Genomic DNA, 25754 nt, shown 5'->3' on the forward strand with positions numbered 1-25754 from the left:
TCATGGAGTTTAGAGGACAGAATCTATTCTGCAAAGGGACTGTGGAATAATTACGTAACGGTCATCTGGTCCTGAATACTGTAGCTGCCTACAGAGAGACTTGGCAGCATTAATGTGAAGACAAGAACTCAGTTCATTGTGTCTCTTGTACGTGTGTGCATGTGTGCACGTGTGATTGTGTGCATGTGCATGCTTGTACTTGCTTTATAATGAGGATCAAAACACAAGTGAGGACATTTTAACTGGTCCTCACTTCAGAGATTTAAGGGATTTTGTGGGATTTAAGGTTCAGGTTAGATTAGGTTTAGGTTTGGGTTAAGGCATTTAATTGTGATGGTTAAATTTAGGGTTGGGGCAAGGAAATGCATTATGTCAATGATGGTCCTCATAAAGATAGAAGTACAAGAATGTGTGTGTGAGAGTGTAAATTCATTTGGTGTTTTTCACACTCACCGCTTCCTTGGCTGAGTGGGAACACATTCTGCCTGTGCAGCAAAAGACCACAATATAAGACCCAATGGACTGGGTGTGTCCGCATACGTGTGTGTGGGCGCGCGTGGATGCGTACATGTGCACGCGCATGTGTGCATGTGAGGGTGTATGTGTACATCGAAGCAGACAGGCATTTAAAGGGTTATGTAATTGTTAAGAGATAAATTCAGCATTCCACAGCTGGTGCTTTGCTCCCCACCCTGACAATTACAATACACACATAAACAACATGCACACATAACACACTCACTCACAGCTGTGTAGCTGCAGCTGATAAAGAAAGAGAAGGACACACATGTGACCACAAAGAGAAAAATAGTTTTGCACTCTGAAGGACTCAGAGCTGAAACGATAGAGAAAAGACGTAGACAGGAACACAATTGATGAAATGTTCTTCACTGTACTGACCTTAAATACAAATATGATTGTAGGAGAAGATACAGTTGGTTTATAATCAGAAGAAAATATAATTAACCTTGAACTGTGTTGACTTTTATGCACCCCCAAAATGACCATTTGTATATCAATTTCTCACCTTATGTCTCCTCAAATTTATGAAGAAAACTTTTTTTCTCACATGCCTTCACAGCGAATGAAGACTCCAGAAACAGACAGTTTTTGGTGAATGGATGTAAATGGTGTCTGCGTTTAACACCGCAAATCTAAATCAAAACATCTGTTTACAAACTCTCAAACAATTCATGCAGTGTAATCCAAGTCTCATCTGTATCCTCAGCCCTTCCCAAATGCATGCATTTTTGCCAAATTAGTCAATGAATGAGCTGGAAGGTGGGATTTTAATGGGACAGCAGAGTACAAACGCATGCAATTGCTCAGGCACACAACTCGTCCCTGTGAGAGACTGTTGCCGCCATTAAATGCGGCCCAATTTTACTCCAATTCATGAAGAATTTGCTCTATTTTTGGTTGGTTTGTTCCCTGTGGAAGCATGCAAGAAAAAGTGTTTGTAATGAATTCAGCATAACACTGGGTGACTTATTGTTATACAAATGCTCGTGTTTGTAAAGTATTCCCTTAAAATCAACACCAATGGGAATATTATGGCTTTATTTTGTTTACTTACTTTACTGAAATAAGTAAACACATCAATATCTTCCATCAAAAAACACAAAGCAGCCTCCCTTAACGTCTTGTAGCGGAGCTGTTCTTGGGGGAACATAACATGAAAATAATCACAAACACATGAAGATGCCAGGTTATGTAAGGCTTTATAAAACAGAGAGTTTAAAACCCAATCCTATGAGTCATTTCTCTAGTAGTTATAGTGGTGTGATTTGATCTCCTCTGTTGTGTTAGATCATGGCTGCAGCCCCCTGAAATAACCGTATTGTTCTTACAGTTTTTTGTGCAGTAAAGAGGGAATTGCAAAACATTGAGGTTCAATTTCTCACTCCCAATTTCTGCTTGCAGGGTGCAGAGCACTGCTCCAGTCTGAACTTTGGCCTGGGAACCAGCGATCCGGTGCTGGGAATCTCCGGCTCGGAGCTGGAGGCGGGCGTTGAATACACTTTCAGACTGACCATCAGCAAAGACGGCATGGCACCAGAGTCCACCACGCAGACTGTAAGTGCACGCATTTAACTGCCCACATAAATATATTTTTATTTTAAGTTAGTGGTTCCCAACCTACCGGTCAGGACCCCGACAACAAGTTACAAGATGATAAATTGAATTGAAAAAGAAGAAGGAAAAAGTTCTGTTAAACAAATGGGATTTTTGTTCTTTTTCTTTTTCTGAATCCTAACTTTTTTAATTTTATATATGTATACAGCATATACAGTACATAAAGTACACACACACACACACATATATATTATGTAGTATGTATATATGATAAATGACCTCAAACCTAGTTTGGCATTTCTGACATTTCTTGTGATCTTTAGGCCAAAATAACACTGATACACTACATATAAAGATTATATTGGCCATAAACCTGTCTCATTTATACGTCCAACTCTAACAAAGACAGCTTATTGCAATTGTTATAAACAAGACAGACCTTCGTCAGTTACAGTTGTGTGATATGAAGGTATATGGTGCGACAGATTGGCAATATGTTTCTAGTGCCAGAGCAGTTGGGTGTGCCTTTTTGTTTTTTCCTAGGATGATGAAGGCATGACCCACCCTGCTCTCCCTCAGAGTAACGGCAGAGTTAGGGTAGGAATGTCAGGGTAAGCCAATGAGAGACAGACTAAGGCAAAGCAGGGTGAATAATTCCTTTGCCAATCAAAAAAAAAACCCCATAAGCAACTTATATTTGAAGCACGAAATTTAGCAAATCCGAGCTAGATTCTGACCTGATCTCTTGATTCGGAGTTGATCGTGTGATTTCACTGTTTTTGCATACCTAGCTTCTTTGTAAGGTAACCAGAGGAGGTGTGTGAAGTTGTAAATACAGAAACCTATAACACTGGAAATTGTTCTCAGAGGAACCCTAGTTTTACAGTTAAGATTCATTTGTTTTTAACAATAACTTTCAAATGTTTTCTCCTGTGAGGGTTGGAAATCAAAGAAGAAAACAATCAAATGTGATGAAGTACTGTATGGTTATTTTAAACCATCTCCTGATAAACTCAAAGAACAGTTACTGCATCCTGATATATACTGTAATTATTACTGTGATATAAAATTATATATACGGCATATATTTCCTCTAAATATATTTCCTCTAAATGACGCTGTTACGGACTGTTAACCAGAGGACAGTGCCATGTTCCTCATATGTCTTTTCTTACACTAGCATTAAACCAGTTAGAACTGATTTGTCATTGGCCTTTTATAAACTCTGACTCTGCCCTTAATTACTCGAAGGAACTCTGGCATCAGAACAGAGGCTCTCTCTGTAATTTGTGACACACAGCAATCACAGAGTGTTTACAGAGACATCTTCCACAGTGGAAGATGTAGTTAAAGTAGTAATTGTGTTTGATTTGGCTGTTTGAGTTTCATTGAAGTGATGATTAGTCACAATGAGGACAGTCAGTGTTTTCAGCTTCTGTTAGACAGATGGATCGATAGATAGAGAACATGTGTGTTACAATATACTGCCTGTTTGTTTTAGATTTAGAGAGATTTTACTTGAACTGTCGTCAGTTCAATATGTTTCAATCATAGACTGTATAATAAAAATGGACGACATGACAGCTCCCCAAAAGTGAAGCCAAAATATCTCGATCGCCCCTTGGTGGCTGGCTGCAGGACAGGTAATAAATGGGACATGGGCCAAACTAAGAACTCAAAGTACATGTCATATACATTTTTCCCAAGGATGGTTTATGTCATTTAAGGGAGTACTTATCACCATGATGTTTGTTCAAGTGTTTCTTTTTGGTTTTAATTCGTTATTTGGTGCTGTGAGAAGGGGGTGCCATGTCACAGTTAATGGCTGTGTGTGTGTGTGTGTGTGTGTGTGTGTGTGTGTGTGTGTGTGTGTGTGTGTGTGTGTGTGTGTGTGTGTGTGTGTGTGTGTGTGTGTGTGTGTGTGTGTGTGTGTGTGTGTGTGTCAGTTGAGGTGCTCGTGGTCTATGGCGCTGCTTGCAGTTGCAGTTGTGCTGTTGAGTGTATGGGCAGGACCTCCATACCGCCCATACACCACAACCCCCAGCTGCTACTGTGCAGGCTAGATTGCAGCGGCCATATGCAGGAAGTATTGGCTTCATCTTTGTACAGTGGGACGAAGACTCCATCTTTATATACTGTCGTTGGTTCACACGTTTCACCAGAAGTTTTTGCTTAACTTATATCTCTTTTTATTCATGTCACACTCATCAATCTTAGTATTAACCGTCATTTTAATAGTCAATTGAATGATTACTCAGATTTCTCCCAAATCTAAAGTTGTTGTTCCCTTGCGTAAACTTTTGCAAGTGTGTAAAAGCGTAAAAGCGCCTGTGATGGAAATTTAAACTGAATGAGAAACTACAGCTGAGGTTGGATTGACTGCATCCTACCTGAAGTGCTAACATATGACAGCATTTATGTGTTTGTGTGTGACAGGTGCTCGTCCAGAGCGGCCATATTCCCATGGTGTATCTGGAGTGCGTCTCCTGTAAGGCCCAGTCCATCTACGAGGTCAGCCAGAACTCGTATGTCTACCTCAGAGGGACCTGCACCAACTGCCAGGGCTTTCACCGTGGGGTATACATACACACACACTCTCACACACACACACACACACACACACACACACACACACACACACACACACAAACTTCACATCTATATCTCTCTGCTAAACAGCAAAATGAGGTCACTGCACCACAGAAGCAACAATGAAATCAACTTTTCCAGATCCTTCTTGTCCCCCTGCTCCACCTCTCGTCTTTATTAAGACTTTCCCTGGGATTTGTGATGCAGTAGTGCGTGGGTGTGAGAATGAGGTCATTGTATAACTGGACCCACAGAGAATATGTTTGGTCCTTACTAACACAAGGAAATAATTCGAAAGACAAAACACTTGTTGAGTCATTCCAGCAGGTCTCAAATTGCGCATACCAGCTGACTGCAAAGTCATCGAAGTAACTAAGTAAAGACTTATTATATGTTTTATTACTATTCTTTGTGAGGGCAAAAGCTCTGGCCTTTATTTACTTTCTGTCAGCTACTACCTTAACAAACAACAACAACAGGAAACTGGAAAATACACTTTAAACAATTTAGAATGTTTACCTTGCGACGTTCAAAACAGTCTAAAGCACTTTTTAAAACTGTCGTCCTTTTTCAACATAACTGTTTTTCTGCCCCAAATAGCAGGAAAGAAACATGCTGAAAGCATTAATGTGGGACAGTTATAGCCTTGTCTCTGATGAGTCATTCATCTTTTTTAACTGGAGCACGTTTGTACTGAACCCACAAACACCGGAAAGCACACATCAAAACAAATTTTTAGAAACAAGAAGTTGTCCCTAGCTTTAATGAAAGCTTAGTGCTGCTCATTTAATGTATTTATGCCTCTAATTAATTTCGGTAAGAAATATATTAAAATAAATATATAATATGTGGAGGATATATAATTTTACTTTAAGTAAAACCTTTCTCTTTCTCCGCCTCTCAGCGCTGGAGTGCCAGGACGCTGAAGAACGAAATTCTGGTCCTAGATTCCTCCTCCACCACCACAGGAAGTGACGGCATGAATCTGGTGCTGCGGCAGGGTGTGCTGCATCACGAAGACTCCTACATTTTCACCCTGCACGTGACTGATGGCAGTCTGGATGGCGACGGCGTCGCCTCCATCACTCTGCATCACAATATGCCCCCGGCCGGCGGGGAGTGTCACTTGAGAGGCGGAGGGGAAGCGGGAGTGGAGTACGGAGATGGAGATGGCGAAGGCTGGAGTCTCCGCACACTGCTAGACCGAGTGCACTTCAACTGCTCAGGTAGGAAGAAGAGAGTTTTAGCTTTGCTGTCAGACACACATGAACAACATAATGCTTGCTTCATTCCCCTTATTTACCCTTGTTTCCAAAGTCTACTTTTGTTTGTTATTATAGAAATGTGTTTTATTTATAGGCACCTTTCAAAGCCCTCAAAGACGCCTTACGACACAGTAAAAAAAAAAGCATCCATACATCATAAAATCAAACAAGCAGTGATGTATAATCATACATTTATAGAACAACTTGGCAACATCATAATTATAAACTAAGTATAAAGTCATCATCAGTGCAAATCTTAAAGTGTATGTAACTGTTAGAACTACAGAATGAATATGCTCTAACCCATCGTGTTCAAGCTTGTTTCTTATGTGCGTCTTTCTCACTGTCTTGCCTCCAGGTTACAGTGATCTGGGGGTCTCAGAGACTCCTTTGCTCTACAGTTTACTGGTGACACGTTGCAGAGAAGACTACTGCGAGGACTTCTGTGTATATAAAGGCAGCAGCCCGGAGCACTCGGCCTTCCTGCCTCCAGGCTTCAGCTCAGCCCGCAACCGTGTAGCCGTATCCATCACAGTGGAGGACCACCAGGGAGCTGCCATCACTGCACTCAACAAGTAACTACATTTTACTCAATTGTTTGGTTCGGTTAAGCAGAAGTGAGACCAATTAAAAAAGGTTTAGTACCTCACTGTTTTTCTTTACTTTCCATTACTGAATCTCACTAAGCCTGGGTATTGCAGATGTTTTTCTGAGAGGTACAATTTATCCCCACCATCTCTAAGATTTTGTCCTGTTGTTGACCTCTGATTTTTCTGTGGAAGAAGTTAAGTCAAAGAATTTCATCACAAAATTTAAATGAGGACAAGGGTGTCTGGTGGCTCTGTGGATAAAGCAGGCGACTATCTATGAAGGCAGTGTCCTTGCCGCAGCAGATTCGATTTCAGCTCGCAGCCCTTTGCTGCGTGTCATCCCCTCTCTCTACCCCTTTCACGCTATCAATCTTCTGTCCTATCTAAAGGCAAAAATGCAAATGCAAAAAAATAATCTTATGTTCATTTTCAAGTTCATACTTGAGATTTCTTCTGCTTTAATGGTCAAAAGCACTCAATTTTGTAGCAGAACTTTCTACCATGAAAATCACCAATAAAAGCTTCTATTCCTAATTCAGCAGGAATAAAACCCAAAATCAGTGAGAAATCAGCAACACCGGGAACCAGTATTACATGTTTCTCTGGCGTTATCTGTAGCTACTACATGTGTAAGTGTACTTCCTTTTGGAGAATGGCGCTAAAAAAGAAAAGTGGCACTTTCTACTGTGAAAATTCACCAATAAAAGCTTTTAAACACTGGGGCACTCCATGTACAAAGGCTATGTTCTCACGGTAGTGGCTGTAGGTTCAATTCCAGCCAACGGCCATTTGCTGCATGTTACACTTGTTTCACTGTCCTATAAAATAAATGCAAAAAGCCAAAAGAAAATCTTTTAAAAAGCCTATAAACACAACTGGACGTGTTGCAGCAGAAATATGATTCACAATCAAGGAGAAATCTACAACCTCTGCAACCACGTTTCCCTAAAATTAGCATGTAGCTTTGTTATGCAGTGTAGGCTATGTAATGTAAATACTTAGTAGCATGCCGGGAGCAGATGAGGTTTTGAACTGATGTTTTTTCTCATGGGAGTTACTTTTACACACACTTACCTCATCATTTGAAACTCTGGCCAAATTGAATATGAACACCACACGCTGTAACTCCATATATAAGACAGAAAACACGGAAATGCATAATAGGTCCTTATTAATCAAGTTTAGCTCTTGGTTAGACTTGGTGCCTCACAGTAGGACATTTCAGCACATCGTGTGTAGCCCAGTGAATTTAGCATCTATAGATCACTGAGCACTATTACAAGTTTCAGCAGCAGCTCCTGTAAAGGATCAGAAAATAGGTACAAAGCTATATGTCTCCCAACAGTGAATGTAGACCTTTTGACTGATAGCCGGACTTTAAGTAGCACAATTAATGAAACCATCAGCACCTGGGACATACGTCCAAGTCCACAAAAATATAGCAAAGCTAGAAATATATATATATTCTGTGTAAAAGTGTTTGTTTTGTGTTTGCGTCCAGGTCAGTTGAAGTTGTGCTGCCAGATCCGCCCCCTGAGTACAACAGCCTTCCCCACTGGCTGTCTGAGCTGACTGACAGCAAACTCAAAAAGCTGTTGGAGCAGGGAGACTCTCAGAGGGTCCGAGAGTTGTCGTTGGCTCTGATTACAGTCCTGAATGAGGTAGGAGAGGCCTTGCTTAGGCAATATCTATTGATGCATTTATGTTAATAATACATGAAGCACACTTATACCTGTATTTTCTCTTTTTTTTCAGTATGAGAAGACCAAGGAACTGGAGGGGGTGTCCCAGGAAGAGCGTCGTTTCCGAGTCAGAGTTCGCAGCAACATCACCAGAGCCCTGACCGCTCTAGATCTGACCACTGTTAATGACATCCAGCAGACCTCCGCTGCTTTGGCTCAGTGCACGGTGAGCAGGATGAGAGAGAGGCGAGGTGGGAAGGAAAGAGGGCAAAGAAGAAAAGGACAGGAACTGGCAAAGTATAAGCTACAAAAGATAGTAGTCAAGAAAGTAAACAAAGTGTATGTTTTCCAGGCGGTGAGTCGAGAGTTCATCTGTGAGGAGTGTCAGAACAGCACTCTGAACAAACTGGAGTCCATGCTTGAGATACTGCAAACTGACACCAAGCAGGGCACCGTTACTCCTACTGAGATAGCTGACAACATCCTGAACATCATGGGTAAGAGAGAAAGTTTTCTGCGTGTCTGTGCAAGTGTTGCCATCTTTCCAGAACAGTGTTGTTGTGAATGAAAGTAACATTATTCAGGAGCCAGTAACAAAGCTTTTAATCATGTTTATGTTTATTGCTAAGTGGAGGTTAATGTCTTCTCAGGGCTGTTGCTTATAACCAAATCACGTACTTGGTCTATAAAAGATCAAGAAATATAAGAGACCAAGAAACAATGGCTGCTATAAAATATAGACATAACCCGTTTATTTATGTTGTGTTATAAGGCTGTAAAACTGCTCCTCCTGGTCACAATATAACTGTATTTTTGTTACTTGTTGTATTGGATCCATATCATTTAGTCAACCTTATTACCATGCAGACCTTTGTATACAGTATTTCAACCATCTGTTGTAAAAGCCCTTAACACCATATACGCACCACTCTTTCTGTCCCTCATTTGGAAGATTTATAGTTGGTTGTTGAGAAAACAAACCACAGTAAAACTGTGCAGCTGTAACTTTATTAACTTTATTTTTATGCCTCAGTGCCAGAGATAGCTCTCCATCTGTTCATCCTATTCTCATGAATGCAATATCTCAAGAACTTCTTTGAACTTCTCAAAATTTCTTTGGCTTTGGCACAAACGTCCACTTGGAATCAAGAATTAATTGGTTAGAATTTGGTGGTCAAGGGTCAGTGTGATCTCACAAAACATGTTTTTGGCTAAAACTCTAATTATTAAAGAATTTCACACAAATATCTAAGAGGAAAAAAACTGTGAAGTTTTAAACTTTAATATCCAAGGGGTCAAAGGTCAGCTATAATGTTCTGTAAAACCATTTTCTGGCCATTACTCAACCCCATAACTCAGAAACAGAGAGGGAAACATTTTTTCGACATTTGCTGAATTGGTGAAACTAATTTTGGGTGTCCACCTTAAGGCTCTGATTGTATAGATCATCTATGCTGGGGGAAAGATGTGCGTGAAGCTTCCATGTTTTCACTGACATGGATGTAAACTTTAACTGCAACTCGATGAGTTTGTGGAGACATACATCCGTGAGGCACTAAGTCTAGGTCTTGGCTGTTGACCTTATCTTGTATTCACTTCCTTCTCTCAAGGTGATCTGATCCATCAGGTCAGCCAGTCAACATCTCAGTCTTACCTCCAGCCTGCCTACTTGGATTCACTCCCACCCCGCTCCACCACCTCTTTTGCCTCCCCCGGTGAGGAGCCAGTAGGAACCCTGTTTGACCCGTCTCCCTCCTCACTGGAGCCGCACCCTCTGCGAGTGGCGGCCAAGGCTTACAGCCTGTCCTCGGTCCTGATGCTGATCCTCATGCATGCTCGCGTGCTCAACGAGGAGCCGCTTGTGCTGAGGGGAGCTGAGATCGCCGCCACAGGAAAACTGGCGGACCCCCAGAGCCTGCTCTGCTACCATGGAAACAACAGTCCAGGTAGGCTTGTGTGCTAAGTGACCTGATGAATGTTACATTATGTTTCTGAACATCATAAACAGTAAAAAGGCATTCATCATAATAGTTCATATGACTGTTTCATCCTCTTTTCTTCTCTCCTCTTTTATTTTCCCAGAGTGCCAGCGATTCTCTATCCCCAGAGCGTTTAACTACAGTCTTGGCAGAGCAGCTGCAGGAAACAGCATCATGCAGCTATTGTTTCAGGTGACAAGGCAGAACTACCCGGACTACAGAACTACTAAGTCTAAGTCTCTCATCAATACAATAAGTTGTCTAAAGTGGTCTTTTTTTGTTTTCCATGTCTTTGTGTTTCACCCTTCACTTCATCAGATCTGACTTCATCCACTGTTACTATGTCTTCCTTTCCTCACCAGGTTGAGTCCAATCCATTCCCCTTTAATTACGTGGCGAACTACACCGTCTCCACTGAGGTGGCATCCATGGAGTTCCGCACTGAAAATGGCACCCAGATTCCCATCTCCGGACTGGATGATAGTCTAGCCATCACTGTGGCTGTTAACAATGGCAGCGTAGCAGAAGCAGGTCCTGAGGGTTCTGGCACCGGAGGGGTCCCTGCAGCCGGAGCTGTTAACATCAGCCACTGCGACTCCGTCATCGTCAGGGTCAGCACGGGAAACACCAACAGACAGGCGGGACTGTTTGTGCAGCTCAACTTTACCTCTCTGGAGGGTTAGTTTATTATATCATTATATGATGTATTCAATACAGTAAACACACGTATTGGTTAAGCTTTCAGTGTTCAGTTTTTGTTGAAACTGTGCAGGGAAAGTTTTTGAAATTGTAACACAGGTAGTGTTGGTTTGGACTGCATCACAAAAGAGACGGACCTGTTGTTGCCCCTAATTTTTATTATTCTCACTTTTGTTTGTACTGTTGGAAGGTGTTGAATCCTGTTTTTTTCTCAGGGATCAATAATGAATAAAGCAGTGTTGTTCTGGTACCCCTTGTAGCATGAGACAGGCTATGAGTATTCTCAAAGAGCTGGCCAGCATATTGCTATGGCCCGAATTATATACTATCCACAGATGCATCAGCATCACTAACAGGTTAAAGAGAACTTTGTGACTCATATAACATCCCGTTCTGTCAGCATGCTTCCTTTGATTGAAAATTGAAAAATGTAATCCTTATTACTTTATAAAATACATTTATATACTTTTATTTGTGATTTTACCAGCCCAGTTTCATTCTTCTCATTATTATTTCTTTTCATTATCCAGATGCCACAAAGACAAATAAAATAGAAGAGGATGTGGAGCCATACATCACAGCCTACCTTCATTCACATGACACACCCAATGAGTTCAACTGCACAGACAAAAAACGTATCGCACTCAGTATGACCAGGGGGCAAGATCTTGACCACAGGAAGTACACCTTCTTCCTGTCACCAGAGTAAGAGCTCATCCACTGTAATCTCATTATTTACTATTGTTTGTGACAACTGTGGGCCCATTAACAGCTCTCACGTTACCAAGCAATTAATTTACTTTCTGTACAATGTGTAACAACCCTTCATCCTGTGCCGCACAGGTTGTACGACACCACTCTTGACTACTTCATCAACGTGAGCACGCCGTGCAGCCCCAGCTCTCAGCCTGTGGATGTTCGTCTGGAGGTCGGAGTGTTTGCCTCTCTGTGTCAGTACTTCAGTGAGAGTGAGAAGCAGTGGCGAACAGATGGCATGGTGCCACTGGCAGAAACCAACGCTAGCAGAGCTGTTTGTCGCACCAGGCACCTCACAGCCTTCGCTGCAGGCCTGTTTGTACCAGCCAACGCCATCAGCTTTAAAGTGCCAGTCAGTATCACAAAAACAAGCATTTTTTGTGCCCATGCAACATATACACACTTTAAAACATTTTTGTTTTCCTTCAGGAGCGTTCTGGAGTACCGAGCCTGGTCGTGCTATTGGTGTGTGTGTTGGGCTTACTGAGCTATGTTGTGGCAGCAGCCGTCTTGCACAAGTTGGACCAGCTGGATCTACGCCGGGCTGGTGTGGTGCCACTCTGCGGCCGAGATGGACTCTTCAAGTACGAGGTCCAGGTCAAGACTGGCTGGAGCCGTGGGGCAGGTGAGTCAATGAGGACACTTTTACCTTTTACCAGCAGTTGTAGTTCATTTGTAGTTTTGCAGAATACTTTTTACTCTTACACAAGTACATTTGAGATAAAACATATACAGTATACTTCTGCCATTACATTTGGCTACACACTTCTCGCTGCATTTACTAATATGTTAAGCCAGTGGTTACCAACCTGGGGGACCGAACGCCCATTAAGGGGTCATCAAAGCTTCACCTCTTTTCTTTTTTTTCCCTGAGATATTTTTTCGTAGATTTTGAGAAACCATTATCTAAATCAACTAATGTCTTGCGATTTCTGGAGCATCTTTTGCCAAGTTGCTCATTGCCTTTTTACCTATTTATGTTGAAGAAATCAAACCAAATTCGTTAAGGTTCAAAGGTCTAAAAACTTGTGAAAGATGCCTGAAAGCCGCACAAGAAAAGCGATGTTGCTACTAGATTAGATTATTCAAGATTATTCAAGATGTACTTTTTCAGAATCTCACAGGAAGAGTTCATGGTGAATAACTGAGAACGAGCTATAGGCCTGTTCACAGAGCCTTCACTCTGCCAAACAGCATCGTCCTGCAAGCTCAGGATTTGTTGGACCGGTCGATATAGTGCACCTCTCTCTGTCCCTCCAGGCACCACGGCTCATGTGGGAATCAGTTTGCATGGACGTGAGAGCCGCAGCGGACACCGCCATCTCGACAGCAGAGGAGCTTTCACACGCAACGCTCTGGACATCTTTCATATCGCCACGGATACCAGCCTGGGCAGTATCTGGAAAATACGAATTTGGCACGACAACAAAGGTACTGATTCACATGCACACACAAACTTGAACCAGCTGACATTTGGACAAATCTCTTGTAAACATCATTTCTTAAACGTACCTCAGGTCTGTCCCCAGCGTGGATGCTGCAATACGTCTTGGTCAAAGATTTGCAGACAGGAAGCAGCTACTACTTCCTGGTTGAGGAGTGGCTGTCAGTGGACAATGAGAGAACTGACGGACGGGTGGAGATTGAGGTGGAAGCCACAGGTAAGAAACTACGACCGTAATTAGCAAAGGAGGAACCGGGTCATTGTTTTACATGTCACAAATAGGTCGCGAGTCTTAGAGCGAAGTCCCAAGTCAAGTCTGACAAATCCAAAGCCAATGCAGAAGTCCTAAACACTGAATCCTAGTCCTAAACCAATCAAAATGCACTTTTTGCCAAATGTAATGCTATTTGAACAACAAAGTAATAATAAATGAAGTTCTCAAAAAATATTAATACTTTTTAAAAAAGTGTATTTATTTCTTTAAACAAATGCAACCGAACATAATCATAAAAGACTATTGCTAATATTGTACTTTCATAGCTTTTAGCACTATTAACTAAATCGCAACACAATACATTTTGCATGTTTCTGTAAAGTCCTGCTGTATTTAACTAACTCTCATTGACTTGGGGCAAGTTATCAATTATTTCCAAGTAAAAAGGCTCAAGTCCAAGTGAATTCTTTTTTATTTTGTCAAGTCGAGTCTAAAGTCATTAGTCCAAGTCATATGACTCAAGACTATAATAAGATCCACTATCTGCAGTAGCTTTCTTCACTGCATTGTGTTTCTTCCTGGTTCCTTCAGAGGAGGCTGTGCTTCGTCAGCTGCCCCGCCGTCTGCGGTGTGAGCTGCAGCGGGCGCTGAGCGAGAGTCACCTGTGGCTGTCGCTGTGGGAGAGACCGCCCCGCAGCCCGTTCACCCGCCTGCAGAGAGCCACGTGCTGCGCTCTGTTACTGCAGCTCTTTGTGTTGGCCAACAGTCTGTGGTACAGCATTGTGGTGGACAAAAGATATAGGTATACAATGTATTTCCCTTCTTTGTGTCCACATTACAAAGTGCTGATTTGGTGCTATATTTTCAATGCCATCTTGTTTTGCAGCCCGCAGGCAGTGTCAAGGTTTTCTTCATTGAACGGCGAGACAGTGGCAGCAGGTGTGGTGACCTGTCTCGTCGTCTACCCTCTCTACCTGCTCGTCTTCACGCTCTTCAGAATGAGCCGCAGCACGGTAACACAAACCTGCACAAAAAAACGACACAATCTTGTTTTTTAAATGCCTCCCATGGGCCAAACAGCTGATTTTTTTCTGTGTGTATCAACAATAGTGCGTGTCCGTGGAGCAGGTCCCACCACAAGTGGATCAGGAGTCAGTGGAGATTGACGACTTCCTGGACGACTCCATGGCTGGAAGTTCTTTCCTCTTTTTTAATGGCGAGGTAAAGTCTTATGGGAAAAGACGGGGATATAAAATTGAATCATGCCTGTTACCATTACGTCAGATACCTTAATGTTTTTTTTAAAGTCATTGTAGATTCAATCTAAAATTGATAGAGTTCCCAGTGTTTTTTGGGTTTTTTTCTGGTGATTGTTTAAGAATAAAGGAAACAGTGCCCTTAAGAAAGTAAAAAATGTTATGCTTTCCCCATGTGAGATCATTAGTGTCTTTCTCTTTCTCTCTCTCTGTCTTTTACTCCATCTATCTATCTATCAATCATCTTTTCTTCTCTGTCTCTTAGACTAACTCAGAGGAAACCAATGTGGATTTGCCAACTCCATCAACCAAAAGGTGAGACGCTTCGTTTCCATGACAGTGCATTTAGATAATTCATAGCTTTAGTTATTGGAAGACAAACGTCGAGTGTAATTGCCAGCTGTCAGATGAAGCAGGGGTAAGAGAAAATACAAGACTAATGTGCTTAATAATAAAAAGAAAAGTGGATGGATATGTATATAATATCTCTTTTATTAACAACCTGGCTAACTTGTCTGTAACTTTTGTGCCTCTCTTGAAAAAGAGATTTTTAATCTCAAGAGGTGTTTCCGGTTAAATAAAAGATAAATAAATAACTGTGTTGCATGGTATGCATGTCAGCACATATTAACATATTGTTAACCTTTTACTGCATCTTTTAACATTTTACTAAGATCTAAGTCATGAATTGTATTTTATCTCATCTTACTGTCTATTGTTGTTTCTTGGTGTTATTGCTGTTCTGCATGTCCGCATGTAATGCTCAACTGTGATGTTGCTTCACGCCGCGAGCATGGCTATCTGTGCTAAAATGCTGATTGTTGTTGCTTTCTTATTGTTTTGTACTGATGTTCTGCTGTTTCTTGTTGCTTCGCTTGGCTTGTGTTCTGTCTTGGGAGTTGCTGTTTGTCACTGCTTTTGTTGTCTTTTTTTGATGATCTGCTGTCGTTGTTCTGTGAATTTTATCATTTAATAGGTTTAAAAACATCTTGCCAGAGAACTACAGCTAACACTGGCACATTTACAGAAATGTTGATCAAATGGATCACAGTGGTTTGTGATTTAAAATGTTGTGCTCTTAAAGACACAAAAAAGATCACAAACATTTTTATATTAGTCTCAAAACAACTAAACATTTAAAGGCCAGTAATTGTCTCTCAGCACTTAGTCTCCTGTTATTTATCATTTTCCTCTGACAAACTTGATTGTTTGGTAGGTTTTAATGGAGACAGAGAAGAATGATTTGCTGATTTTTTTTTTGCCTCTGCTAATTATGTCGCGCTGTGTGTTTCAGTGGGGAGAGTTGGTGCATGGCAGAGGAGGAGCTGGAGGACAGGGACTGGCCGGAGCTGTTGAGTGATGTGTCTGTAGTGGGAGGGGCGGGGCATGGGGCAGGGCTGCCCAGGCTCAAGAGGGGTCAGGGGAGCAGGCACCTGGGTGTAGACATGACCTTTAACCCTGAGGACGAAGAGGGGACGGAACAACGCAACAAATACTTCACCTCCTCAGGTAACCAAAGCAGGAAGGCTTTTAAACGTGTTGAACCTGTTGTTCACGTTTCCACCAACAACTACTCATTTTATTGAATATATTAAGCATTTGGTTGTATTTTGTACAATATGTGAAGTCCAGGGTGTTGCCTTTCACTCACAGACGAGGACCTGATCAAACACATCCTAGCAGATGGACAAAACTTCTTTCCTCAAGCAGACGAAAGTGAGATGGCTGATCTGTAAGTTTGAATATTTTATAATGTACATTATAAGATAAATTGAAACACTGGCTTTACTTGGAATATTTGTGCATTTGCTTAAGTTTGAATTATCATTATCTGTCTTCTTATTTTCATTGCCTGTTTGTGTGTGTCAGGTCGAGCATTTTAGGAGACAAGACTGAAGTGATTCTCCTCCCGAAGCTGAATGAGCCTCTCCCTCTAGAATCTGTGAGAAGAGACCCACCAAAAACTGCTTTCACCTCAAATACAGGTGTGTGTTTGAATGTGTGTGAGGCATTACTTATTTGAATTATAAATCAAATATCATCACAGCACTCAGGGCCTCAATTTGTCAGACCTCAAGACTTATACTAAAAGTACAGTTTGCCAATTTTCAGCCAGCTGTGTATCACAACAGTGTGGGTGGTATGTGTATATGAAATATATTAACCCTCTGAACTCTAATGTTATTTCTTGAAATATCTTAAGTAAGTCAATAAACCATAATAATTGGTAAAAGTATCAAAATAGTGTCAAGTGGGGTAAAATAAAAAAAAAATAAAAAGAAAAAATACTATTATGGGCCCTTGAAAAGTCATGGAAAAGTTTTGAAATTTTGTCCATAAAAATGTTTGGGAACCCTTTAACTCTCAAGTGATCACCTTATCATTATGTATGGTCAGAACAGCTTATCAGAAGAAAGGACTGCCTTAAATCTGCCATCTAGTTTACACTTTTGAGAAATTATCACCATATACTCATATTTTACAATAATATTTGAATGAAGATTAAATAATAGAATAATGGGAATGGGAAGAAAAATAAAACCAAAGCCAAGGTCAGAAAAAATAATTATTCTGGTAGACGAACTAGCTGAATAAAAACATGACAAGGGTCATTTTGCACCAAATTGTACATAATACATTTTAGTAATGAAAATATGTAAGTGATTGAAGGCAAAATCAATATCAGAATTATTCATAAATGAAAAAAAACATGTTTAAAATATTAATACATGTTGCTTCAGATAACACATTACTCACCATGGCCAATGGTATTTGATATATTTACTGAAAATCAGTTTATCTCTTTAATTAAAAAGAAAAAACAGTTTTATTCTTGGTTGTTGCCTTTATCTTTAACTTTAAAAGTCCCCTATGGCTGTTTGATAAATACTGGACCTGGTCTGTATTGTTTTCATCTGAACTGGTTAACAAGTTAGATCTGCAGAAAATGCCATGGTAAGTCTATTTGATCTTTGTGCTAATGGTCCTACATCTTAGGTTCAGGGTTGTTTTATCAAACAAAATGACAGCAAGGTACTTGTTGTCAATTCTCAAATAAATGCAGCCGCAAAAAATCTTTTTTCTTCCAATTAAATAAGATCTGAAATATCATCACAACAACAAGGTCTTTGTAAAAGATCCTCTAATTAGAGTTTAAATTGCATCCGAAGTTACTCTCCTCGTAGATCAATTATCTGCAGACTGCTCTGCTGTTGCTCTGCGTGCTTTGCTCTTGACACATGAATCACCCCGTTGTTTTAGGATAAGAATTGTAATTCTCGTTAGGTAAAGAGCAAAGTCGAATCATCACTTTGAAAAATAAATGATCCCAGTGCCTGGGCCGTTATGTTTTGACGTGAAACCAATTCTGCTTTGATTTTGCTGTCTGAATGTTTAATAAGCAAAACAAGTTTTTTTGTTGCCAGAGAAAAGAATAAATTGGCACTGAGATGCTGGGTCCAAAGTTCTGACAGCATAATTTATTCTTCTTTGGGGAAGTTGATTCATTTGTTCGTGGTTTGTCAAAAAGACTTTGCAGTCCTTTTGGGTTAAGAACGTTTATAAGAACGGATTTCCTTTTTGTGAAGTGTGAAACAACCTTCAAATATTTATCAGCCAGGATAATTAAAAAATGCAAATTCCGTTCATTTAAACTGTTAGAAAGCAGATAATAGAATCCATATACTCAGCAGTCTCTTTCTTTGTGTCTTTTATCTGCTTTGTTTTAACTCTTAAGACCTTCATATCCTCTCTGGTCTGCTACCTTTGCTTACATTTTGCATTACTTCATTTTACAACGTTTTTTTTTTTTTCCTCTCCAGTTGTGACAGACGTGTGTCGTCCCAGAAGGTTTCCTCCGTGGTGCGGACGTACTGCCCTGTGGGGCAGCTGGGCAGGGATTGCTCTGGCCAATGGTGTGTCGATATGGGCGGGTCATGGGTTTAGTGAACGCATGGCCATGATGTGGCTCATCTCCTGTTTTGCCAGTTTCCTTTGTTCCTGCCTGCTGTTGGAGCCAATTAAGGTAGACACACAGAAACACACATTTTTTTCTCAGAGATTCTAGTTGAATGCACACATGCATATGTTTTTTCTAGATTTACACCATGTTGCATGTTTTTTTTTTTTTTTATTTTAAAGTGGATACAGCTTTACGTTTTGTTTTCCTTGGTGCTGACTACCACAGTTTCCAAAGTTACTTTGGTTGTGCCACCTGTGATTGGTCACAACTTCATGTGATGAGATGAGATGCAGCTCCAAAATACTTCTACACACCACAGGCGATCAGGTGGATTATTGGTCTCTATAATGCACAGTACGTTCTGTAAACACAGTATGACAGTGGTATAACAATGAAAATCTTCATTAGTCTCGGGATAACAGTCTGGATAATACATGGAACATATGGATAATTAAGCTAGTTTTACACCAAAAGTGAACGTTTTAGGTGCTAAAGGAATAATTGTAGAACAAAATATATCACAACTTGGCTCAAAACAATTAGGTAAGGTTGTTATGAGTAAAGTACACCGAAAAATATAAAAAAAATTAACAAGGACCAAAAAAAAAGAAAAAAATGCCACTTTTCACATTTAAAACGCTACGCACACATTATGGACACCAAAAGTAGTCCTCATCAAAGGTACTGTGTTTTCCACAAATCTCTTACCTGACATCTCGCAAACAAACCTATTTGGAGGCTTAATGCTCCTCCCATACCTTGTGAAACCTGGAGGGGCTTGTGTGCTCTGTGAATGTGTGCAAACTACCTCTTCTTACTCAACCTCAGATGGAGAGAGAGGGCGTCACCAAGGGCAATGGGTGAACTGACAGGTAAGTGTGCTGTGCCCGGTACTGGGGAAGCATCAGTGTATGTAGGCATGCTGTGGTCATGTTCAGAGTCATCAGGAACACGGTCCGGCAGCTCCTCTGACAGGCTTTTCTCCATGGCATCCACTGGCAAGGCATCACTGATTATCTCCTCCCGGACCAATCACATCCGCTGCTGCTTGGACTGGCGACTGCATGAGCCAGTCAATGGTGCGTGTTTGAGCATCCCCTCGATTATCCATAATGAAGCTCCGAGAACTGCCACTTGCTGTTTTGGACTGCCACTCTCCAGAGACTACCATGTTTTCATCTTGCCCAGGAAACACCAGGAAAATAACTGGGAGCAGCATGTTTTTTTGCACAACCTTTTCTTTTCCAGTGACACTGTCCCGGATCCTGTACACATTGATTCTGGACCTTACAGACACCCCGTCGAAAGGAGTTGAGTCCCACCAGTCTGCAATCTTTTTCCTGCCTTTCTCACCTCAGCTGGCATACAGCACCCTGTCACCTACAGTTATCATGCCTCCCAACTGTCCTGTTAAACCTTTCTGTGATCCCATTGCCCATTGGATGATATGGTGTTGTACGGGACCTATGTACACCTGCCATCTCCAGTAGATCTTTGATAAGCCCACTCTCAAAGTTAGCTCCCTGATCTGAGTGGATTCTTTAGGAAAACTTGTCCCACAAGCAGCGGGCCAGTTGTTTAGCAGATTAGTTTTGGCAGGTAAAAGCAAGAGCCAGCTTTGAAAAATGGTCTGTCACAACAAGGACATCAGTGCACTTCTTGTCACTGGACCCAGCTGTCCAAAAATCAATGCACACTAGTTCCATGGAAGATGAAGTGCAAATGTTCTCAAGAGAAGCTTGTACATCTGGTTCAGGAGTCTTCCCTAAAATGCACCTTTGGCAATGCTTTACGTGCTTCACAACATCCTTCTCCATGTCTGTCCAGAAGAATCATTCACTGGCCAGAGGGAGGGTTCTTGAATGCCCCTGGTGACCAGCTGCATCATGAACACCATGAAGGACTTGTTTTTCAAACAGGAAGATCTTCCTGTTCATGAGACAGTCCGCCTTCACTCTGTAGAGAATGCCCCTGTGCACTTTAAATTTCTCCCAGTGCTTCAGCAGCCTGAGTAACCAGCTCGACTCTGCTGCTCTCTCATGTGTGTTCGGCCTCCTGTGTCGTTAAACATAGAAATGGGCTCTGCTCACTCCAGCATCTTGCTGCTGTAGATTGTGCAATTTACTGTGTGGGATAGTGATGTAGGGATCTTCTTCAGGCAGTTGCAGTGACATTGGGCTTGCCCCAGAAAGACATGAGACACCACCTGTGCGATGGGAATCTAAGACTGCTGAAACATCCTCAGCACTAATAGCACCTCCGGGCAACAGAGAGGAGCCTTACTCTGGGCTAAGATCTCCATCAGCCAGGTCCTCAGTGCTCTGAACAGCATGACAGTTGGTGGTTAGTATCCCCCTCTCCTCCCCTCTCTCTTTCTCTTTCCTTTTTGCCATGATTGTATTTCATTTGTTATTTACGACATCTATTGCATGTCTGTTCGTCCTGGAAGAGGGATCCCTCATCATCCTCTACCGCTCTTCATGAGTTTTCTTCCTTTTTTTCCCCCCATTACAGGGGTTCTTTTTCGGGAGTTTTTCCTTGGGTGAGGTGAGGGTCTAAGGGCAGAGGGATGTCATACACTGTAAAGCCCTCTGAGGCAAACTATGTTTTGTGATAATGGGCTCTATAAATAAAGTTGACTTGACTTGACTTGACTTAGTCGGAAAGCATCTTGCACTCTCCCATCGACTCCTTCCAACAAAGACAGAAAAGGCTCTTTCACCAGGTGATGGCTCACATAAGACTGAACAAAAGTTTTTGTGGCTTGGGGCATTAGCCACAGTGTTCTTGGGTCCAGGGACATACTTCAGGTTAAAGTCATATGCTGCAAGTTTAGCCACCCATCTTTGTTCACATGCATCTAGCCTGGGTTTTGTAAGTACATAAGTCAAGGGGTTGTTGTCAAACCATGCAGTGAAATGTCTCCCTTTTAGTCATTGAGAGAACTTGTCACAAATGGCCCTCTTTAAAAAGCACTGAAAGGTTAGCGGCTTCAACCTTTCCAGGGTCTGTCTGCACTCCTGCCTCAGAGATGACATGGCCAAGAAACTTCACAGACCTTCTCGGAAAGGGGCACTTCTTGGAAGCAAGCCTGAGGTCATGGTTCCTCAAACGAGAGAAGACCTGGTGTTGGAGTGCTATTTGTTCATTTGGGCCAAAAACCATGAGATCGTCCAAATAACACAAGAGGCAAGTGGTGAAATTTTCGTTCCCAAAGATGGAAAGCATCATCCGCATGAATGTAGCTGGGCTGTTAAATATACCCTGGGGCATGCGGTTGTACTCATGCAGGCCAAAAGGGGAAGAGCAAGCAGTGTACTCCCACAGTGAAAAAGAGGACATTTCCCCTAAGCACAGCAAGAGCATCAGTGTGTGTCTTTCACCATCCTTTCCTGGAGCCACCTGAAGTTAGTGCAGATGCGCAGATCCCCATTTTTCTTCCAGACAAGGTCTAGGGGAGAGTCATACTCACTGGTGGACTTACGAATGATGCCCCTCTCTTCCATCTCATTGAGAGCTGTTCTTAGCTTCTCATAGTGGCTTGGTGCCACTCTGCAGTCAGGTAGACGGAATGGCCTCTCATCCGCCAGATGTATCTTGTGCACAGTCAGATGCCTCTCCACTATCCATCTTGTGATGCGAGAAGATCGACTCATGACTCTCAATGATCTGACAAAGCCTGTCTTTCCACAGGTCAGGAGCTTGGCACCGTAACATCTGGATGAATCTGGATGTGATCAGGCTGAGACCGATCTTTTGCAGCAGTGCAGGGAAATACATCTGCCAGTTTAGTTTTTCAGCACAATGGGCTCACTGGTGGCGTTGATGACCTTCATGGGCAGCCATCGATCGCCCCATATGGGTGTAACAATCCTACCAACCAAGACCTTTCTGGATCTACATCGTGATTGAGTTGGCTCAACACTCACCATGCTGTCGACTGACATCGGTGCTGAGGCAGGAAGCATACCCCACACAAGACACTCACTTTGTGGCTGTAGCGTCACCCTCCTTTGTAACTTAAGCATGCCAGCCTTGTCAGATACAGTTCCACCTCTTCCTCTCTAAGTGTTAGAAAGAAGAAAGAAGGGGTGGCAGTCTTCATCAGCAACACTACTGGGTTCTGACATGAGTCGCCAATAGCTGTCAGTCAATCATTTTGATTGCATTGCTGCCAAGGATCATGTCATTTGTCTGGCTAGGGACCACAAACACAGGGACAACCTTCTTGCAGTCATACACCACTATTTCCACATCAAATGCAGCTGAAGGTATGACTTAATGACCCCACATCCAACAATGACAATGTTATCTACAGAGTATCGTGACTCATGTCCCAGACTCATGTCTGGGTCATGATGAGTGGGAAAGCCGAACAGGGGACAGCAGAAAAATGTTTACGTAGAAGACCATAGATGGCATCCTGGTTCTGAGTTACATCAATGCCACTGTTCCGTGTCCCAAACTTTACATCATCTACTTACAACATCTTTAGCCCTGCCTCTGAGATGTATGAGTATTTCCGCTGCCTGTTGCTCTGTTCTGACATCTGTCCTCTTTATGTAATTCTTCATCAGGTCTTCCCACTCATGCATGTCTACTGTATCTGTGTCATCCCCTCTGAAGTTTGGAGGCTCCCTCACCTTCCTCTGAGGCACTAGCTTGACCTGTGACAGGTCCAGACTCTGTGTGAATGTGTTACTGGGCGTGTCGTGCAGCTGAAGTGTTAGGTGTGGGAACACCACGTGCTGGACTCAGGTGTGCAGCTATACTATCTGCCAGCTGCTGGCCCACATGTCTTATTATGTCACTCATTTGACTGACAACATCAGGTGACTGTGGAAAAGGTATCGATGCAGGTGAAACTGTAACCGTGTGGGGTTTCAATGTGTTGGCTTGGAGGAGAAACCCTGTCCCCACTGACAAAAGGGGCCTCTACTGGTTCCCGCCTGTGTCCCACTACATGAACTACACCTCCCTGATCAGAACTGTTAAACTGCAGCACCATAGCAATCTCCCTTTCTCCATCTGTCAGCCAGTGTGCTGTAGCTTCTGGGTAAAGTCGGGTTCCCAGATGTAGCTACAGACTCAGCGCTCCTCGCTTTCACGTTGCTCTCCAGGGTAAAATCACTAATCACTGCACTACTTCAAGTTGTCACATCTACTCGGTGATAACAGGCAGCTGTGGATTCAGACCCAAGCTGAGTCTGAGTAAGAGAGAGGAAGAGAGGCTGTGCCACTGAGCCTCTGAGATACTGTTGTTTTGGCTTCTGCTTAGAAGTGGTGAATTTACAGTGCACAGCAGCAACTTATTATGATAAAGCCCCTGGCTTTTGTTTGATATCTAGTGTCTGCAAGGAGGTTGATGCACTGTTTTCAGACATGCAATTATTACATCTTCTATTTTTAAGGACTTCTTTAGGGTCACTTTAAAGACGTTTTATGTGTTTTAATTGTTCTTATGTTATTCTGTTGATTGTTCTGAGCATGTGGATGCAAAAAGATGATTTTACGGGAATGTACAATAAAGTATTGTCTTTTTTCTGATGCATTAGCTTGGAGGGCTAACTTGTTTACTATTCAACATGAACATTGCTGTCACCCTGAAAATCCTGCTGAACCTCGTTCAAAAATCTAGTAGTTCAAAAAATGCTGCTTGACAATATACGTAAAAAAAGAAAGAGTAGGCGGATATTTGTATTAAACAGCTAAATCTGATTTATCTGACAAAATTCTTCGTCTTAACAACTTTATAAGTTAATATGATTAAAATTTATGCCCTGACGTGGCAAATATAAACATAATCCTACCACTTTTATGCCTTGAAACACTTGCATTGAATTCAAAATGAACTGACTTCAAGGTTAAATACAGGGTGTTTGTCCTTTTCTTGAAAAGCAGGAATTTCATACATACACTGTACACACCCAAAAGTTCTTTTGACCAAAGTCCCATTTGGCTGTGGTTGCTTTGTGTCCCACCTGAGGTTTTCCTAGTTTAACTTTTGGCTCGATTAAATTAAAGGACCTCCTGGCTCGATTAAATTCAATGACCTCCTGACTTTTGAAAGACTTTTCAAACCAAACCAAGCTCCATCACTCCCTGCTCTGTCCCTCAGGTGTTGTGTGAGGCAGTTTACTATGCAGTGTGGGTTCTTCGCCTGCGTCCAGAGGACCAGGATGTGCTGGTGGAGTTCCCCCGAGTGGAGAGAGTGGTCCAGCGGGTCCCCAGGGTGAGACCGCCACAGGGCTTTGCTCTGTCTCAGGCTCGACACCAGGCCCGGAAGGTCCACATGCTGCACACCATGCTGAAGGTCAGTCAGAGAGAGATAGAGAGAGACATGCAAGTTTAGAGAGTGAGTGTCTTTGGATCTTTACTCTGCTGTGGACATTTAGAGCTCTATTTCTTGTTTGTTAACTAATTTTTGGTTCTCATTTTTCAGAATTTTCTGGTTTACATGTTTTTCCTGCTGGTGGTTTTGCTTCTCAACTACTCTGATTCAGCCAAAGACACACACAGCCTGAGACTGCGCACTCAGCTGCAGCGATCACTGCACACCCCTGAGTACCACAACATCAGCAGGTAAACACACACACACACACACACACACACACACACACACACACACACACAAATGTCAAAAATGTTAAGCATCTTTCAAAAATGGTAACCTTTTATTTGTTTATTATGTTGAGAGCTTGACAACTTTGCAACTCATTTTTAAAAGGGTGATCTTTTGCTGGTCTGCCTTGTTAAGTCAGTGTTTCTGGTATGCGGTTGCAACTGGATGTGTTATTGTCTTCAAACCAAAAGAGAACAAAATGGGAAAAATGCTCAGACTGTGTCCATAACTGTTGTTTATTCAACATAAAGCCAGAGGCAAAAACCAGGCAAATGTTTGCCCCCATCCAAAAAAATTAGCAAAAAGAGGCGCTTGACAGCCACTCATATTGGCACATTTTTAAATGAATATTACCCCCCTTAAAACACCCGTTAAGGCATTACACAGTGCACTACCATTGCTGCTGCCCTGTAAAAACCTTTCAGTTGGGTCCCTAGAGAAGCGTGAAAGGGCTTCTTTGCCAGGGCCCCCCCGGAGCAGAGGTGTGGTCAGCAAATGTAAGGCCATATTCAATTTACAAAAATCATTAATCCCTTTAAGAATTTGCATTTTATTTGTTAAAACAAGTTTGTTAAAAAGTTACTTAACTGTTAAGCTAACCTAAGCTAAGCCCTAGCTCAC

The 25754-nt window shown here is 42.0% G+C and overlaps 1 protein-coding gene across 1 annotated transcript in view; it reads left to right on the top strand.

Annotated features, from left to right (window-relative positions):
• The window catches only part of pkd1a (polycystic kidney disease 1a), a 162140-nt gene that overhangs the window by 122012 nt on the left and 14374 nt on the right, over positions 1-25754 (top strand). Inside the window, exons 29-53 of the mRNA XM_042484667.2 lie at positions 1924-2076; positions 4513-4653; positions 5570-5891; positions 6289-6505; positions 8022-8181; positions 8276-8428; positions 8555-8699; positions 9813-10148; positions 10285-10373; positions 10544-10859; positions 11411-11585; positions 11724-11988; positions 12066-12261; positions 12897-13067; positions 13154-13297; positions 13886-14096; positions 14181-14307; positions 14405-14515; positions 14816-14865; positions 15845-16059; positions 16204-16282; positions 16420-16535; positions 18372-18574; positions 24630-24824; positions 24954-25093. Of these exons, the coding sequence (XP_042340601.2) occupies positions 1924-2076; positions 4513-4653; positions 5570-5891; positions 6289-6505; positions 8022-8181; positions 8276-8428; positions 8555-8699; positions 9813-10148; positions 10285-10373; positions 10544-10859; positions 11411-11585; positions 11724-11988; positions 12066-12261; positions 12897-13067; positions 13154-13297; positions 13886-14096; positions 14181-14307; positions 14405-14515; positions 14816-14865; positions 15845-16059; positions 16204-16282; positions 16420-16535; positions 18372-18574; positions 24630-24824; positions 24954-25093 (4430 nt within the window). The remainder of the gene's footprint in view (positions 1-1923; positions 2077-4512; positions 4654-5569; positions 5892-6288; positions 6506-8021; positions 8182-8275; positions 8429-8554; positions 8700-9812; positions 10149-10284; positions 10374-10543; positions 10860-11410; positions 11586-11723; positions 11989-12065; positions 12262-12896; positions 13068-13153; positions 13298-13885; positions 14097-14180; positions 14308-14404; positions 14516-14815; positions 14866-15844; positions 16060-16203; positions 16283-16419; positions 16536-18371; positions 18575-24629; positions 24825-24953; positions 25094-25754) is intronic.

The sequence above is a fragment of the Plectropomus leopardus genome, chromosome 3 (genome assembly GCF_026936395.1).
Source record: "Plectropomus leopardus strain MGB_pleo_1.0 chromosome 3, ASM2693639v1, whole genome shotgun sequence".
Classification (NCBI taxonomy): Eukaryota; Metazoa; Chordata; class Actinopteri; order Perciformes; family Serranidae; genus Plectropomus; species Plectropomus leopardus.